At 36.4% G+C, this 19,846-nt stretch overlaps 2 protein-coding genes across 4 annotated transcripts in view; both read right to left on the bottom strand.

The window, feature by feature from the left end:
* Nucleotides 1–8,156, bottom strand: part of LOC137405640 (inverted formin-2-like) — a 64,847-nt gene extending 56,691 nt beyond the window's left edge. For all 3 annotated transcript variants that reach the window (XM_068091963.1, XM_068091964.1, XM_068091965.1), the window contains exons 1-2: nucleotides 8,042–8,156; nucleotides 3,190–3,282 (exon numbers count right to left, since the gene is read on the bottom strand). In XM_068091963.1, the coding sequence (XP_067948064.1) occupies nucleotides 3,190–3,282; nucleotides 8,042–8,096 (148 nt within the window). In that variant the 5' untranslated portion in view covers nucleotides 8,097–8,156. The remainder of the gene's footprint in view (nucleotides 1–3,189; nucleotides 3,283–8,041) is intronic.
* Nucleotides 8,157–8,732: 576 nt separating this feature from the next.
* Nucleotides 8,733–19,765, bottom strand: LOC137406307 (cytochrome b-c1 complex subunit 8-like). Its single transcript, XM_068092862.1, has 3 exons — nucleotides 19,701–19,765; nucleotides 12,332–12,492; nucleotides 8,733–8,960 (listed from the first exon to the last, which is right to left on the bottom strand). Exons 2-3 carry the CDS (start codon nucleotides 12,483–12,485, stop codon nucleotides 8,866–8,868), a joined length of 249 nt encoding a protein of 82 aa, XP_067948963.1. The 5' UTR covers nucleotides 12,486–12,492; nucleotides 19,701–19,765; the 3' UTR covers nucleotides 8,733–8,865.
* Nucleotides 19,766–19,846: the final 81 nt, after the last annotated feature.

Raw genomic sequence — 19,846 nt, 5'->3', positions numbered from 1 at the left:
TTACTATTGGATGAAAATGTAAGCAACTAAGCGCAATTGACCAACCATAGTTACCCTTACAAAAAGACATCTTTAAATATGACATTATCATCGCTTTGTTTAGTTGAGCGACAAACATGAAAAAACAAAAAAAGACTACCAAAATATCATATTAATAAAAGAATGAGCTGCAGACGAATCTAATAACTTTGTTATCTGACAATGGTTTAATTACTGTAGCTTACAAACATACATGTACACTATATTTAATGATCTCAGTCTATAGCTTTTAGTGATGCAGTGAAAAGCACGCGTTTACCCGCTGTCAACAAAGCCTTCCCCAACGCAGTTATCATACACCGACACCACTAAAAATGTAAAATAAAAACTAAAATGACTAAAAACGACTAAAATGAGTAAAGTGAAAACTACTGGAATTGCTCTATGATCGTAAAGACAACATGAAACAATTCTAAAATTTACAAAGGGAGTCATAAAGCACCCATATTCTATTAGTTTGCAAATGCTCTTAGGAAAGAAGAAGAGGGCAGAAGTTTACACACCGTGAACACGCTTTAAATGGCCATTACACTAAATTTGACACTTGACTCAAGTAGGATTCCAAGGCAGTGAAGTCATCAGCTAGTTCTATAGAGACGAGTTCAAATCCTGTACCCCGCAAACCTTTTTTACAACCTTACCTTTGGACAAACATACTAGCACCCTAGCAGTCTAGGGCTCCATGAGAGACTGTCAGATGCAATAACTAACTACACAATTATTCCAAAGTTCGGCAAGGCGGTTGATTGGTGGAGGTGTTAGTGTCTGTTTACCAAGCTGAATGTAGCGAGTCCGAATCCTGTATGATGCAACCTTTTTTCCCAACATCCGCCCGTAGCTTCGGACAGACAAACAGACCCGGCTCTTATCATAGTAAAGAATAGTAAGCTGGCAGTTCAGCGTGCGGTGAGAGATCATCAGGTGTAATAGCTATGCGCACAATTATTCCAAAAAGACAACAAGGCAGTTGATTGGCCAAGTGGTAGAATGTCAGTCTACCGAGCCGAAAGTCGCTAGTTTGAATCCTGTTGACAGCAATATTTTTTCAACCTCCAACCTTCGGGTGGATGGAGGAATGGACACTGCTGTTATTATGGTAAAGCAGACTGGTGAAGGTGCTTCAGGTCACTAATCATGTTCAATGAGTAATGATCTGTGAGATCAGTTTCATAAACTAGCTGTCCATTAATAGGCAGAATTGCACTCATAAAGTCGAGACAGCTGCAGACCTCACTCTAGCTATCTGTGCTACTGTGAGACTCTGTCATGGTCTAGTTACTGTTATGTTGTATGAATTAGCATTGTCTGGGTAGACAAACACAAACACTCGTTCTCTAATGAGTGTAGCATACCCAACTGATTCTATATAATAGATTATTTTTAGAAATGTGAGATTGCTTAGCCAAGCGTTTCCAGAATGTATACTGTGAATAATCATTGTACAGGCGAGTCAAAGCCCAGTTGATAGTTTTATGGATTTTAGGCTATATTATAATCAAGGAATTTCAAAGGTGTGGGAGGAGACATTAGCTGGTCACAAATGTGTAATATACCTACATGTATAAGTAGCAGCCCTGAGTGAGAGATAGCAATAACTTCTAGAATGAAATGTGTAATATACCTACATGTATAAGTAGCAGCCCTGAGTGAGAGATAGCAATAACTTCTAGAATGAGGCTTTTAAAAAGATTATAGCATATTACATGTCATTACTTCAGCTAGAGATCTCCATGAGCTTTTTGCATTGGCTCCAGCTATATATTTCCAAAAACCAATTATTGTATTCAAAACTACGCCAGAGATTTCTAAGAATTGAATAATGTTTTCAAAACTCCATCAGATATTTCCATGAACATGTTTGTGTCAAGTCAACTGTAGCCTTGCATAAATTACTAATTTTAGCCAATTCTCCCAAAGCTTTACGAATAGCTTTGGGAGAATTATCAGCAATGACGAGTGAAAGGCCAATTAGCTACTTGATCAGAGCAGCTTTGGCTTCTAACTCAGTCGGCTTCTGTCACTGCACAGCGAGTTCCAAAACTAAATATTTATAACCTCTATTAATAAATCTCACCCCTGTCATTAAGTGTGTGTGTGCAGTGTTGTGTGTGTGCGTGGGTGTGTGTACGGTGCTGTGTGCGTGTGCGCGCGCGTTCGTGTGTGTGCGGTGTTGTGTGTGTGTGCAGTGGTGTGTGTGCATGTGTGTGCGTGTGTGTGCATGCGTGTGTACATGCGTGTGTGCATGCGTGCGCATGTGATGTGTGGTGTGTGTGTGTGCAGTGTGTGTATGTTGTGTGTGTGTGTGTGTGCGGTGTGTGTATGTTGTGTGTGTGTGTGCGGTGTGTGTATGTTGTGTGTGTGTGTGGTGTGTATTGTATGTGTAGTGGATGTGTGGTGTGAGTGTGTGAGGTGTGCACGCGGTGTGTGTGTGTGGGGTGAGTGCCAGTCTGCTTGTCAATCTGCATATGAACCCTACACATCTCTACAGCTTTTGCACAATTTCATTCAAACTCATAAGCAGATGCTCTGTGCCTTCCACCAGGTCGCCAAATTTATCTTGTTTTAAAACTCCGTCTAGCTCCTGAGAATCAACGTTTTTAACACCCACCTGATTAGAAACTCAACCACGCCCCTCCACATTCATTGAGGACAATTTTCCTCAATGAATGTGTTCATGGGTTGTTGTCATGAAAGCAGTGTAGCCTATTGTGTTAAAAATTTACACACGTGCTGTCATTTATTTGATTTAAAATAAAAGAAATCCCTGGCGACTCTACTACATGAATGTAGTAGAGCGTTAGTCAAATCATTCTATGGAATATTCCAGGATTTACAAGCCTCATAAACGCCCTTTCAACACTACGTATAACCGTCATTGGAGTGAAACAAGCTTTTTTACAATGTAACTGCTACAATGTTGAAAGTGAATAACTTGAACTCTATAAGGCCTCCTTCACCACCAGGATGTTGATTTAGGTTTTGAAAACAAACTACTCAAAATGTTTTGTTGGCTTCTCAGCTCGCAATAAAGCAATTTTCATCCAAGTCATTTTAGAAATCGGCAAATGTTAACTTGTTGGTATGGGAACCATGATTTATGACATTTGTAGATGTGGATGATAAGATGAAGTGCATAAACTAAAGACTTACCAGATGTTAGTCTACCATCTTTTTCATCACTTCCTGAACTCAACTTATCTTTTTGTGACTCTTTGCGTTTCACAAATTTGTGTTTCTTTTCCTCTAGAAAGACAGATTAAACAAAGTTCTAGTGACCATTGCTTACATTAGCTTCCTTCCTGCGGAGGACAGCCATGGAAGAAATACAAGGTGGGAACAGTTCTTCATTGGTACACCTATGAAAGCTGCTAAGATGAGAAGGGAGGGAATACATGTATTACTGAAATGTGCATAGCTAAAAATTTAAACTTTTGATTTTGATCAGTTTCATCATTCCAAGTGACATCTATAGCAAGTGACATCTATAGCAAGTGACATCTATAGCAAGTGACATCTATAGCAAGTGACATCTATAGCAAATGACATCTATAGCAAGTGACATCTATAGCAAGTGACATCTATAGCAAATGACATCTATAGCAAGTGCAAATCTGTTTGACTGACTTACAACTTTTTATGTGAAATGCAATCTGAATTTGCAAAGAAAATATTTAATAAAAATTGATAAACTTTCTCTACAATTCTTCAATCTTTCTAACTTCTACACCCAGGAACATCATTTAGTTCATGGTATATACAATGTATATTGCTATATTATGATGCCCTAACATCAAAATCAACTACCAATAACTAAAAAGGGAAGGTTTTATAAGAAACACTGTTTTCCTCGAGGCTAATTTTTTCCTTTACAATTTTTCAACACCCATTCATGCTGAATTTTGATATACGAAAGTAAAGGCCTTTATACTCAAAGCGGTTCTGAGATATTCTTTTAGGTAACATGTGGGCTGCATGGTATCATAGACTCATGACTGGTAACCAACCATAGAGGTAAAAACATGTGCTAATAAACTTAATGATGTGCATAAACATCTGATCAAAAGTATAGGAAAGTCAATGAAGTGATTGTGAGCTATAGCTCATGGTATAACAATCTGAGTTTGTACATTAGGTTAAACTTTGTACTGCAGATACAGTAAGTCACATGGGTCTGACTCAACATGGTGCTAAACTTAGCATCAACCCTATTGAGTCTTAGTTGATAAATAAATACAAAAGTCACCCCAAATATTTGTCTGCAACTGATCACACATATTTCCTTGAAGCTGCTGATGACTCTGATGAGTGCCTGTTATTCTACTAGCTGGCAGGGAGATCATCAAAAACTGTCAGGAAAAATGAGATCATAAATCAATTAAATGGAACATTTGGACTGTTTTATCAGTTTGAAATCAATCTTATAGGCTGGAGCAACTGGGTCAACTGTAACAACAGCTGCTGTGTTCCACCCAGCAAGTATCCACATACATGTAGATACTTGCTGGACAAGTATTTAAAATCAATCCCATTGTATAAGATTGATTCTAAACTGATAAAGCGGCTGGAATGCTCCATTTAGTTGATTTATGATATCATTTTTCCTGACAGTTTTTAATTATCTCTATTTTGAAATATTTACATACTATGTACATATGATACATCTCATATCTGTATACTATCTAGCCCAACTACATACCTAACTAGCCCATCGCATATTCTCATAGTATGCAGATATGGTATGAGCTAGGGAAGATGTTTCTTTCTGTATTAGCCCATCCCATATCTACATACTATGTAGATATGAGATGGGCTAATACAGAAAGCCAAAAAATAAATTTGAATTTTTTAAACTAAGAGTATTTTGTTCTTATTGAAATTGTAAAAAATGCCATGAGCTTGCTCAGAGTCTGATTTTGGAATTCTAAAAACCTCAGTCAAAAGATGATAGGTCTGTTTGTCACGCAAATACTTTTACTACAATATGAAAAATATTATGATAGTAGAGAAAGAAATCTTAGCGATCGAAATGTCAGATTAATGTGATTGGTGAATTTACACCAGCTGAAAACAGACACATTTAACTATGGTCAAACTTTTAGTTACAAATTTAAATTGTTTGAGATTTGCCTCAGCTGTTGAAATGGTTGTAGATTGGGGTAAATAATTGTGTATGAATGCAATGTGACTGCTTTATTCATTCCAAGGCCTAGAATGATAGACCTTTAATAAGTACTGCAGGTAACTAAATACACAAGCGCGTAAGTAGTAAAACAAATTCATAACACGTGAAATAATAACAAAATATCATCAAGTTAACGTTGTTTAAAAACAAAACTCAATTAACTGAATAATCATCAATAAGAACATATTTTTATGGTTTCTGTACTCTACAGATTCACAAACAGATGATGAGTAAGTTCAAAGGTAGAGGTGGTGACAGAGATACAGAGCCCAACCTTCTCCTAGCTTTAACTAGGTAAAACTCAAGCTAACATCTCTAATATATTTTAGCATTATTGATAAAGTTTTTGCTACATTTGTAATTTTGACAAAATAAAATTTGGTCAAAATTTTACACTCTTACAAAACTGCAACGCTTTGAGAAATTTCGACAATCAATAAGGGATGCTACTTTAAAGCCTGGTTTCCATATGACAGCGCAATGATCGTGTGCAATGCATTGCTTGGGCTGCGATGTAGTGTTTCCATAGCGCGCGTAGGCGCCATGCTTGCATTGGACAGAGTGGGTAATTTTCTTACTTTTTCGTACGGGAGACAGATTTCTTCGGAAAACAGACCTTCGTTTGAATTGTGGGATAGGTTGAAAAGGTCGAGCGGTGTATTATGGGATACATCATCGTGCGCACCCATCGCAAGGATCCATTCTGTTGGATCCTTGCGATCAGCGTACGCACGTCGCGCGATCGTCGTGCATTGACGTTTCCACATCACAACCGGCCTACGTACAACGTCGTGCGCCTTGTTGCGCACGTTGCGCTGTCACATGGAAACAAGGCTTAAGTGTCGAGGTATATATTTAGTCATACTGTTGTATGTTGTAGAGTTTGTATGTTGAGGTGATCATAAACAAAATATGACTGTAGAAACAAACTATCATAAAACGGAAACTGATCCAATTATTAATACAACTAGTAGCAGTTCGAGTAGGGAATTCTTTTGCATGCCTTCAGAGTGTTTCAGAAATTTAAAACTGGAATTCCACAACCTCTTAAGTATAATGACCTTGAGCATATCTTATAACCAGCAGACGTGGGAGACTTGACAAGTCAATAGCGAGTACATAGTAGGACTGTGGTCAAGTTTGCACTAGTCAGCAGTTCTAGTATTCCAAGAATGAAATTTGTCTGATGTAATTTGGTGCATTTACCTTTCGACCATTCTTGTTTTTCTAGCAAACGAAGAGAATTGTTAATGCCTATTTAACGATTTGAGGTATCTGGCAGCTTAGCGGTTTGGTCAAAGGGACAACAGTGACACGACATGAAGACACAATGTCAGTGTTGTTATTCTATGTCTAACGTTTTCTCATTCAATCAGACTAACACCCATTCTTTAAACAAGCCGCACGGTTTGACTGCCAATTCTCAGTTGGTTAAAATAACAATTAGTGGAGCACCAGATATTATACAATCATCATGGAAAGGAAATGGTATTTCCTCATTTCAGCCTCTATTCTAGTCCCTAATATTAACACTTTCAATCCTAGTCTTGTAAACACAAGCAAGTCTCCTGATCCTAGACAGCATTAGCAACATTCCATCGACTGTAAAAGCACTTAAAATAACACAATTCCTGTTGAACCGAATATCGTTTTGAAGCTCTACACTGGCAGAACTAAAAAACAAAATGAAACAATTAGTTGTTTTCACAATCTTTCAAAGATATGTTTTAGAGTTAACTGAAGAATCATAATGATTGCAGTACACGGAGTCTGATAGAGTCTGTATATTTGTTATGGACAGAAAAATGTGAATAATTTTAGTGTAAAGCTCTTGTTGCTGAGGAGGACCTCTCTGGCTTTGTCTATGTTTATCCTTCGTGACCACGAAATTCAATCAGTATGTCATTAGAAACTGATGCTTTGTTGGCAGCCATTTTTCATGTCTCGGTCAGTCAGAAGTGCCCTTGGTATTTCAATGATATCTCAAGAAATAACAATCTATCCTAAATTAAATTGTGGAATTACACTGAAAACATATTTCCCATTAAGTGACCAAAATTTCATAATCCTATATAAAATGGAAGTAGAATTATCTCGAGCTTGGGGCTTCAAAGTATTAAACATCAATTTTTGATAATTTACTTTTGATCTCTGGACTAAAGTGTTTGTTTATATAGAGCTGACTCCCGAGGTTACTAGCTATCACGTCGCCGGCTGCCAGTGTCAATATTGTTTTACACCATCACAATCAAAACTATACTACCTCTCTGTGTAATACAGTGCTAGGAAAAGCAGGCTTCCATAATAATAGCTAGAGAATGGAAAGCTAATGTCTGCATGCTCTTCATAGCCCAAATTACTCAACACCGGTTGACTTACATAGATAAGAGCCTTATTATCACCGGTAAATTTGGTTTAAAGTAAATTAGACCATGATACTTCATAATAAGCAGACAGGTAGCGCAGTAACATATCTGCAAATTCTTTTGAGATATTTTACAATAGAATTCCGAAAGCGTGAACTGTGTGTAATCATGCTGATTGTAGCGACAGCCTGTTTGAAATAAAATTGAAATGCTGGTAGACAACCAGTTGAAACAACGGAAACATCTGACCGCAATTGTGTCTGTGCTCAACATGCAAGCAGGTGTTAGCTAGCGCGACTCCTGACTGAAACACTAACATTGTTTTATAACATCAAAGTATTGTCTATTAGGCTGCTAAGACTGCACCGACTCTCGTCTTAACAAAATCTTCCAGATTTCAGCAACCTCAAGTCAGCAAAAACAAAATATTGAATATTTGCAAGCAAATACTTACCTTTTGTGTCTGAAGTTGAAGATTTGCCCCTACAAGCATCTACCTGGTTCCCCATGCTATCTCCCTACATGCTCCACTAGCCACTAGTAGGTGTAGTAGACCTAAGAGTGAGGGCAGCTTCAAGTTACTGATTCAAATCGAGTTGAGAGCAAACACAAAACAATTGATAAGATGCTTTTTATAGTCTCGTATTATGATAGAGTTGTTACGCTTGAGTGGAGCCGAGCTACTTCCTTCGGTAGAGCATTGGTATTTATGTATGTTCAATTCTCGGAATTCAATGTCAACAGAGCGTGTAGCGTGACAATTAATTATGGATATCAATTTAATTCTCAGGAGTAAAACGTCTTATTGACAGTTGGCCTAAAGTGCATTTGCTTTAGTTTGGTAAGAAGTGGGCTGTAACTACATACTATAATAACAGTTTTGAAACTAGATGCACCTAGACGTGAAGAATACTTTTTGTACCAATAGAACAATAACCTGTTTTGTAGTGGCTATAGTTACAATGCGAGTTCATTCGGTTTTTAAAACAATTTTTTTGCAATTTGTTAATTTAATCCAGCCATTGTAGACAATTACACAAGCATTGATAGGAGAATTCAAGTGAGTACCCATGACTATCTATCAGCGCTACCACTAAGCAAGCAATAAATCTGTAATTAATAGCCTTGGGTTGTGAAAGAAAAAATAATGACAACTGTATTTTATTAGAGGAAATCTTGATGATTTATAAACTGTTAAAACCAACACTAACGCAACATAGTTTGGGCTCTCATATAAGATATTATCCAAAAAACACATAAATAAATTCTATTCTGGGCTCATGAGTCATTCGCAAAGTCAGCAGGATTCTTCCTTGAGACCCGGGCATTTTCCTGCTCACACCAGCTGATCACCATGTAGGCTGCTATGAAGGCTGCAACAAAAGGCACATGATAATAGCCATAATCACTTGATAATTCATACATATACATGTAAATCTCTATGTTTGTCTGTCATTCGTCTGTCCAGTTATAGCGATTAAGTTTTAAGAATGAAAAATCCACTTCGCACTAAATTTAACTCGAAAGCTCTGGGTATGCACACACTGTCACTACATTACATTGTCCTTGCCATACTATGGATTAATAGGGCACATACTTATGCAGTGCTTGCGAAAATACTATTGGCCAGCTTGACATCAAACTTGCTTTACAGCTATTATTATAGAAAAAACATAAGTCACTAGCTTACCAAGTAAGTTAATTAAATTCATTGGTAATTATTTTACTACCCGTTCAACACTGGGCATTCAGCTAGTCTTTGCTATAATAAGAGCCGTGTCCACCGGTCTGTCCAAAGCCACGCATAAAGGTTAGGAATAAAATTGCTTTCAACAGCAACTTTCAGCTTGATAGATCAAACTCGATCACCCTCGCCAATCAACCGCCTTGCCACACCTTGGAATAATTATGAAGTTAGTTGTTACACCCGATGATCTTTCATGACGCACTAGACTACCAGGGTTTTAGTAGCCATCATAGCAAAGGCTGCAACAACCTATAAATGTACATTCACCTTGTCTGCATATTGTCTTTAGCTACAGTATAGTACACACGAGGACAAAACTTCACAACCTAGGATCAAACAAGAACGTTAGTTTTGTCGAGACAGTCGCATTTCAACAAAATGTTTCTGGCTGTTTCATCAGACTTACCGACTCAGCCAATGATAAGGCGATCTATAGTGGGGAGAGCCAGAACATCATGAATGTCCCGTGAACACATGAGCAAAAACATGCATCTAGCTTGATCCAATAAGAGGTAATAAAAACCATAACTAACCAATCGTATCGATCCTCCCCTGTAATAACTTTATGAAACCTCAAACTGCTTGATTGCCACAAGGCGTTAACAGATTCATTGTTTTGGCCAAAAAAATTGTTACAATGTCGAGTTGAAGATTCTGCGTAGTATTTCGCCAAGGTTTATCTTTCCTCCAGCCTCCTTTCTCAAGACACTTGTTTACGCCAATGAAATTCTATCCTCGTCCCGATAGAAACTCTAAAAACTATGCTTTTAGCTCAGCAAATGGGATGAAATATAACTACCATATGCATGGCTATAAGGCCTAGTTAACAAACAAGCATATAGTATAACTGAGTCGTTTTGATGCAACCTCAATAAATGAAAGTGAATGTTCACTGATTCTGCCACATGAACTGCTCACCATGACGCCCCGGGCCATCCTTAGAGATGTCGACAAATTTCTAGCACGTAATCGCAAATTTTGTACGAGTTAACATGGCCTACAGTAGCACCTGTTCTAGTCATGTGATAGGTCAGCAGATTGTATAATGCGAATATAATTACATAAAATTTTTTTTTGCTTTTGACAAGGGAATCGGTTTCTCCAAAAAAGTAATGACTCCAACGATCCAAAAAAGTGTAAACACACCTGCAGACAGTTGTAACTAGAGCCTATCTGAGAGCAACTGTACCAATTTAATGCTTTGTAATAGCAGAAAAACCTAAGAACACTGATGGCTAATCTATGAGAAACCAAACGGATAAGTGTCACTTTAGTTTTTGTCTTTTCAGGTGTTGAAAAATATGATATTGCTTATAACACCAATTCTATAACTACTAGATTTTTATTAATAAATTTGTTGATTTGATTTGTTTAAACGACTTGAATTACTTTGATCACTCAAAACTGAAAGATTTTATCAGTAGATGTCCTACTTACAAAAGCTGCACAAGCCACTAATGTGCTTTTGTACCACTATGCAAAGGGGATGTATATGTGACCTTCACACGAGGTGTTTGAATTTCTGACCTGTAAAGCTCACAGTTTTAGAAAATGTACAGTGTTTTTGTCTTGATTGCAGTGCCCAATGGCGGCCAATAACCGAGTTGGGTCCATTGACAATGGTGTAGCAAATTAGCTTTGCATCACAAGAAGTCATGGAAATTTTTAGAGCTATTTACTATTTTTATGATATGTTAGCCAAACGTTTGCTTTATAGCAACGGTGCAAATATGTTCTAATGGAATCATTTGCGGGTCAATGACTGAAGGATTGCACTATGTCTATCCCATATCACTGATAAGACATGCAGAAGATAACTCCAAGTTTATCACCGCGTGTTGGACTAAACAAATCCTTATAGCTTGTTCCATTCATGAACAAATATTCTGGGATGTTTGTCAACCGGCTGCTCCCTGGGGTATGCATAGCGAATCCAGAGATGCTTTAAGTCTAACACGAGCATGAAAAAACTTATCCGGGTAAACTGATAAAGAATAATTTAACTTATTGTGAGGGCAAAGTCCATGCGCTGAAGCGGAAGCCGTCTCTGAAACACCGAGACGGCAATGCTGGTTTGCATGAAGACGTTATCGCAGTTTGCTATCTGAACAATATGCAGCATAGAGTGTATTGCAAATCAGAAACAATAACTCAGACCACTGTATCTAGTAAGTACACATGATAACCCAGACCACTGTATCTAGTAACAGTACACATGATAAACCAGGAAGTGAAATGCAGTAGAACCTCGGTTCTCAAACACTTCGGTTCTTGATAAAAAAAATTGAGATTTGTTCGTCTCTGATCTCGAATATAAATTCGGTTCTCGACCAAACCGGAGCATGCGCATTAAAATTAAACCTTCGGAACAGCTCCGGAAACATTTGCTAACAAAAGGAGGAGTTACGCTTCATAAACTCTTTAAAAAAAGGAAGGAATTATCTGGGACGACGTCACTCTACTGAAAAGATTTGCTAGGGAGACAACTCCTCCAGTCAAGTTACTCTAAATTGTTTTGGAGGAGGATTCTCCTTCAAAGATGGGAAGTAAACATTGCTGTTTATATTTTCTTTTTCTTACGATTTTTGATGTAACTGATCTGTTGTATTTTTCGCTGTTTCATTATCAATTTCTGCAATTTTTGGTATTGTATCTTAACCTAGAATGTTTTCCATGTTTTGAAAGCAAAATATAGGAAATGTTACTGTTTGTTTATTGTTTTCATCATCATAGAAAATATTTTATTGAAAATAAACATGCTCTATATTTACCCGTGTTTATTTATAGGATGTACTAAACAGTACAGTTTATAATGTAAAATGTTAAAAAATACTTTACCCGAAGTTGTTATATCGGCTTGGAACTGACTAAAATTTACATACATTAATTCTAATGGGAATAATTGCTTCGGCTCCCGAACAACTCGGTTTTCGGACAACTCTCTAGAACGGCTTATGTTTGAGAACCGAGGTTTCACTGTAGTGAAGAAGCACTTACGAGGCAAAACCTTGAAGAACTGTGAGTAGACTCTGCCGGCAGTACGATTAATACCCTTGCTAATGACACCATGGAATACCTTCTGTTCATAGGGTGAGAGAGTGTAGCTGGTTTTCCATCGGACGTAGCCAATCTTGCCCCAGATGCGACCCATGCTGATGCTGGTAAAATACACACACACACATGCGTATAGATATGTAGTTATATTAGAACTGTAAACAATTATACATGGTGGTTCATCAGTGAATAACAACTCCGACAATCTTCTGTTTCCATGACAAGTAAAACAACAAATGAATGTGTAAGTGTATAGTTTAGTTAAACGTCAAATACGTAGATGATGCACATTAATGTCTTCAAGACCCTCACTTGATAGCCTGATGTCTGTCAGACATTCACTTTGTGATCTCATGAGTAGGGGTACAGTAGACTTTTCATAGTCATAGTCTACTGTAGCCCTACTCATGTGCGACAGAGTGACCAACCCTACGATAGTGGCAGCACTATGAAAATTAAACTACAGACCAGATAGTTAAGTTAGGTACAGTAAACAAGTTGTGTATTTCAAAATACACACTCAATTTTGCTTAGCTGGATGCGGTAAAAAGACACAAATATATTTTGATCAAAACTTGGTATGGCAGACAGAGTTCATCAAGCGTAGAAGAACTAGTTTTTTGTCCTTACCAAAATGTTTATAAAGCTAGTCATATGTTAGCCAACATGGCAGGTAGTATGCATAGTATGAAGCTAGATTGTGACCACTACAACATTTTTGTATGTTGCCTGTTTCACACATCATTTAACACATCATTTAACACTTTGGCTGAAGAAACCACAAGACGGTACATACTTTTCAGCTAAAACTGTTATGCATAGGCATCACTCCTACATAAAGCAGTAGAGAAAATTTTCAAAACCATGTTTTAATATCTCAACTTATTGTTCGACCTTGAAGCAACCAAAGTTACCTGTATGGAAGGAAATGATGAGCAAACAATTTGCCTAAAAAACTAACTGGCTTCTGCAAAAATCTTTTCGGATGGACACCATAATCAACTTCTTTTTCTTATGATAACTACAGCAAAGCTATATTTAGAACACATTTCAAATGCCAGAGTAGATTAGCCAAAATCGCATTGGTCGTGTTTTAACAAAATTGTATGTCAAATACAGTGAAACTCGGATAACTCAAATTTCAAGGGACCGAGCAAACGTGTTCGAGTTATTAGAGCGTTCAAGTTATCAGGACAGTCATAAGTGCACGTATTTATCAGTAGATATATGTACATATACAAACTATATATAAATTAATAGCATAGATTGCTTGTTGCAAGTTAAAAGGTCTCTAGTGTGAAGTTTTAAATATTTTTTATCAGAAAGTATAGATATTTTTCTATCACTTGAGATTTGTTTGTTGTTTTAAGTGATGTGACTGCCAGGACGTTCTCAGATTAAAATTGGCAAAACTTGATCGCGGTTAAAACGCTCAGAAAAATACATACGTATTTTTCTACAGAGCTTTTTAACCAAGATCAATTTTGCAGTAAGTCAGTTATTACAAAACTGCTTTACTATTACAAACCCATTATCAATTTTGCCGATTTTATTTTAAATTTATCCGAATTTTACCTCGCTTTTCTTGCCATCGCTAAGCGGATGTTTGGTAAAATTTGATTTTTGCAAACCTTTAGAAAAGTCATTAATGAAAATATTTTGCCGATGTTGGTAATAACGAGGCCTAAGAACTACTAAAAGTCGATGTTTATCTCTATGGCTTGGAATAAAGTGATATTCTAAAGCGATAGTAACAACCGTCTCGGTAGCCGTTTGGCAAAAAACTGTTCGAGTTAATGGAGTTTCGGTCGAGTTATCTAAAGCCATTTATCATTGCGTGGGAACGGACCAAACAAATACGTTGAGTTAACCGTGTTTTCGAGTTACCCGAGGGCGAAATATCTGAGTTTCACTGTAATTAAAGGCTTACCGTAACTTTTTATGACATCCCAGAAGATAACTTGTCTAAAACGAATGCTAGTAAATAGCTAATAAGAATCTCCTGGAGTCACTTTATGCAAAGGTTTGAGCTGTTTAACATTTGTTATAAAATTAATCTAAGCACAAAATGAATGCGCAATCTTTATCATCTTGAAACTTTCTCATCTTGGTACAAACTGATTTAAGTCTATTGAATAATAATGCTAGCATTCAAGAAAAATATCAAAGCATTGACAACTTTATGAAACTTGAAACTAGTTACTGGGTTATATAAAAACATCAACTTTTTAAATTCAACGGTGTTGTGTATGGTGAAGGATTTAGAAAATTTGCAACATACATGTACAGGGCAAGGCCAACCATTGTGTCACACAAAGGTTTTTCTGCCTTTTGCAAGTACAGTGAAACATGGATAACTCGCCCTCGGATATAGCGAACACATGGTTAACTCGACTGGATTTGCTTGGTCCGTTCCCACGCAATGATAAATGGCTCTATATAACTCGAATTCAACACTGTTATAACGAACTGTTTTTTGCCCAACGGCTACCGAAACGGTTGCTATCGCTTTAGAAAATCACTTTATTCCAAGCCATAGAGGTAAACCTCAACTTTTCGTAATTCATAAGCGTCGTTATTACCTCCATCGGCAAAATATTTTTGTCAACGACTGTTCTAAAGGTTTAGTGAAATTTGATTTATACTGCTATACGATGAATAGCGCGGACTGGCCCGGCCACGGGCGCAAGGATTTTCGCCACGCACATACAAAACAAAAATCGCATGTTGTTTTGTATGTGCGTGGCGAAAATCCTTGAGTGCGTGACCCGGCTAGCCCGTGACGAATATTTTTCCGAAGTTGATTCCGTGTTGAATCAACGTCGGAATGTTGAATGTTTAAAACGTCTTAAAATTTGTTTTTATTAAACGTATACGTTTTCTTAGCTAAAAAAACTATTCATCGTTTGACCTAAACACAGAATACGTGTGTACATTCAATAAGTATCCATTCAAAAAGCGTGAGTGATATACAATGTACTGTTAAACCTCGTAAAACTTTTAATTGAACTGCCTCGGAGTGTTGCTCTTAACGAATCCCAGGTAAAGTAAGGTAATCTTTTTATAAACTTCAAGAAAGATCGGCAAAATTGATCGTGGGTAAAACGCTCAAAAGAAAAAGATGTCTTTTCTTTGAGCATTTCAGCAACGATCAAGTTTTGCCAATGTCAATCTAAAAAACGTCCTGGCAATAACATCACCTCAAACAACAAACCAATCTCAAGTGATAGAAAAATCTCTATACTTTTTGATAAAAACGTTTTAAACTTTACATTAGAAGCATTTAATTTGAAACAAGCCATTTGTGCTTTTGATTTATATTATAGTTTGTATATGTTCATGTATCTACTAATAAATAAGTGAATACATGGACTTGTGACAGTGCTCTGATAACTTGAACACTCTGATAATTCGAACACTTTTGCTCGGTCCCTTGAAGGTTGAGTTATCCGAGTTTCACTGTATAATTGTCAGTTAATTAGCGAGCAAATATGTTCAGACATGTGGAAACACAAAAGTTTTCATAATGAAATCTTCTCTCATAAAGATATTGGGCATGCAAGTAGGTTTTTCCTGTATGGTGTGTGACGCCCGGGACAGTTTATCATATCCTCTCAAACTTTGCAATTCATTCTGAAATAATTTTTGCTTCCATTTTATAATCAATACAAGAGTAGATTTTCTAGCCCAGGTGTTTTTTTCCGAGCAGACGCAAATTTTTCCTTATAATTCAGGCGAGCAAAAATTAGTTTGTCCAGCGCGTTACAATTTAAGTGCATTCAGTTGCAACCTGTTCTTCCTAAGCTATCTAATAAAAAAATTCCTATCCAAAATTCGATTTTGGGCTGCTATAGTTTAGCCCAACTCGCCAATTTGCTGAAAATATGGCAAGTTTCAGTTTTATAGCTACATGGAAGTATTTGTGACGCGCGTTACATTTTTAATAATATGGTGATGTCTGCCTTTGTTTAGGATTTCTCTTTGATACCCTGGCATGTGAAAGTAATGTTAGATATTCCAAGTCTAAAAAGCCAGTTTCTTTACAAAAAATGAATTAGAATTATTTTATGATGCTTTGTAACTCAGAATATGGAGCTTGTCAATATTAGCGAAATATTAGAGAAATACATGTACATGTATTTCTCTTCCATCAAGGCTTAAAATACTTGCAGTAATTCCCATAGAACAGTTAAGATTTTTAAATAAGTTTATCAGGCTTGTAATGTGTTTTATGTCATATTTCTCAACATAAATTACAGTAAACACTTCTATAACGTAAATTCCAGCTTACGTAAAACCTTTATGTGAAGTTTTTGAAAAGTAAAGTGTCAAGTCAGGCGAGTAAAGTAAATCGTCGAATTCGATTTGAATGTTAGTTTATTTCGCCGCACCGGAAGAAAAACATCGTGCGTTTAGCATTAAATCTAATGTATTTCACTTTCGCGACATTCTAGTTCGTCGTAATAAATCGTTAAATATGTCGAAAAAAATTCGAATAGGATAGCTGCGCAATTGTTTATAAATACAAAAGCGATCGATTGGGGCATGTGTTACAGCGTTGGCTTACCAGTCTTAATGTCACGAGTCGGAGTAGTGTCGAAAATTATCTTTATTCTAACCTTGACCCCCGGATAGTGATAGATGACAAACAGGTAGAACTGATTTTCCATTGTAAAAAGATTTTTTTGTTTTTTTCTAATTGTAGACGTACAAAATATTTGCTACTAGTCATACTTTACAGAATACATTTTGCTGTTTAGAAAAATAAGCAAATCGTTGTAAATGAACATCGAAAATGGGCAGTCTTTATCAACTTGTTGTACATTTCCATCAATCATGGTCTATATAACCAGTGAGATTGATCATAATAAGTAGAAAAAGTTGTTTATGCAAACTAATAATTCTGCAGTTACGGTACAGCCCACAAATTAAAAGAGTCAAGTAAAGTTTTTCCTTTATGCATGGCCAAAGGAGTTAGTTTGGAAAGATCGTAGAACAAATTAGACAATTTACATGAATTTTACTGTTCTTATAACGTATATTCTCTATAACGTAAACGTTCCTGGAATGAATTATTCACGTTATAGGAGCGTCTACTGTACTGTGAAAATATATTCAGATTTTGAATGTTGCCATAATACAAATATGGCGTCACGCGAGGTATATTGAAGTTGTCACAAGTACTGTGCTAAACTCAAAATAAAACTGCTGAACTTGAGCAGACTCTCTATTAGACATAAGAAATTGCTAGTATCTAGCGTCGGCTATAATTAGTATTGGTATTGATTGTTTTAATTCATGATAAATATGGTTAAGCCAAACTCATAAACCATTGTTACAACTGGTAGCATTTAAAACTTGGATATAGTGAAGGCAATTGAATGTTAGTCTAAGGATAATAATATGTAATGTTAATATATTATAATGCAATGTTAAACGTTGACTTGCAACAAAATTCACATTACAGTTATTTGGTATCAAAAGATTCACCATGTCTTACTCTGTTGTGTTGTAGGTGCCAAATATGTGAAAAAGTGATTACAAGCTCTTAAAAGCTCAAAAACAAAAAGCCGCCGTAGATTGGAATCTCTTAATTTCTCTGACGTAGTCATGACAGTTTGGTTATCGTCTTGTCACGGGATGTTCTCACGGGAATTGAAAGGCCAATAAAAAGCTCAATATAAACTTATCGTAGCACTAGTTTACGACAAACACTTCGGGTTTTACCGAAGAGCCCGTGTCAAATATAGATGCTCACTACTTTACAGTTTTGTTTCGGCTTGGTCTAATGGTCAAGTCGTAATCTGATATGTGACCCAATACTTCGCAAATAATTTTTGCAGCACTTTTCGATTATCACAGGTGACCAACAGGCTCGTCATGATTATCAGAATATGATATGTACTCTTTCGAGCTAAGGTTAAAAAGTTTAACGAATTTTTACGGTAAGTTATAAGATATCAGTGCTAAAAGTGACAGCACTACAATGATGATAAAACAGACGCGTAAGAACAATAGACCTGGTTTTATTGAATGCGTGAAGTATATTTGTGAAAATATTTCGACGAATGAGGTTGCATGTAAGTGTAAACAGAAACCATCCTGTAACAACTATGTCCCATTTGAGCTGTTTTGGAAAGAGAATTCAAACTACGGCGGTCTCGTGTGGCTGCGATTAACTGTTCGTTTTTTAGCTTTTAAGAGCTTTTAATCACATTCCCATATATTTTGCACCTACAACACAACAGAGTAAGACAAGGTGAATTTTTTTTATATCAAATAACGGTAATGTGAATTTTGTTGCAAGGCAATCTTTAAAGCAACTAAAAGCAATGTGCCAGAGCACTTCGCAAACCTCGATCTGTTGATAAAGATAAATATTTCTTTACTCATAGTAATCACATGACCAGAACAGGTGCTACTGTTAGGCCACGGCAACTCGTGGTGACATATTAGAAAAACATGCCAACATGAGTTATGTTTTTCTCCGATGCCAGAAAAATGTATTAGAGCACAGGAGACATAGATATGACTGATAGTATTTACACCTATTGAATTTGCCTAGTGTAAGTGTTGACACAATTTGTCTGATTATAATTATTATTGTTACAGCGACGCATCAGTTTTCAATTTGCTTTTGGTTTTATTTATGTAATTTGAATAACATTTTAGTAACCTTTATATGTGACTATAACGATACTATGTCTTATACGATACCCCAAAATAGAAAAAGATCTCCCCATAATGACTTGACTATCAATTTATATATAATTCAAATACGATTAGGGCCTGTTTGTAAAAAGAATATACTCCATGTCTAAAATATTGATGTGTTTGTTTTACAGCAACATGCACCATTTAACGAACGGCCAGCACTGATTTAAAATGTGATATGTTTGATTATGCATACAACATCTTTAATCCTCGATCTATGCTCGATAGTCGGATTGTTGGTGTTTAGCCAGATCAGATAAAAAATTTTCGCAAAAAACCGGCTGGTAAAGGTAAAAAAATAGCAGAATTCGACTTAAAAGAATAAGCTAACTACGAAATCTTAGCACAGACTTCTCTCACCGTCTGAGGCCAAAATAAACATTTTATTTGGTAAAACAAATAAACTGAACACAACAAAAAGGATGTACATTGCATATGAAAATGTTAGTTTACGGTATGCTGTTTGAGAATGAGTATACTGTATATTTTTCATGATTGTGTAAGCCCTTGAGAAGCTAACAAACACCATTGAGACATACGATCAAAACTTTCAATCAAATATCCAAAACTATTACAATTACTAAATCTCGATAAGTACCCGTCTGAATGCGATGAACTCGGATACTGCGCAATATAGCGACCGGCTCTCAATTGCAAGGCTAGTAATTATACAAAAGGCAGTCATAATAAATAATTGACGTAGAAGTATACCATAGTCTGCCAATCCTTTTTGCCAGTCATTTA

Source organism: Watersipora subatra, chromosome 10 (genome assembly GCF_963576615.1).
Source record: "Watersipora subatra chromosome 10, tzWatSuba1.1, whole genome shotgun sequence".
NCBI lineage: Eukaryota > Metazoa > Bryozoa > Gymnolaemata > Cheilostomatida > Watersiporidae > Watersipora > Watersipora subatra.
Note: the sequence above shows the minus strand (reverse complement) of the source record. Positions and strands in the feature narration are given on the sequence as shown.

Coding starts and splice junctions, on each gene's coding strand:
- LOC137406307 (XM_068092862.1), bottom strand. CDS start 12,485: ATGGGTCGCATCTGGGGCAAGATTGGCTACGTCCGATGGAAAACCAGC. Junction 8,961..12,331: donor GTTCTTCAAGGTTTTGCCTC/GTAAGTGCTTCT, acceptor CTTTTGTTGCAG/CCTTCATAGCAGCCTACATG.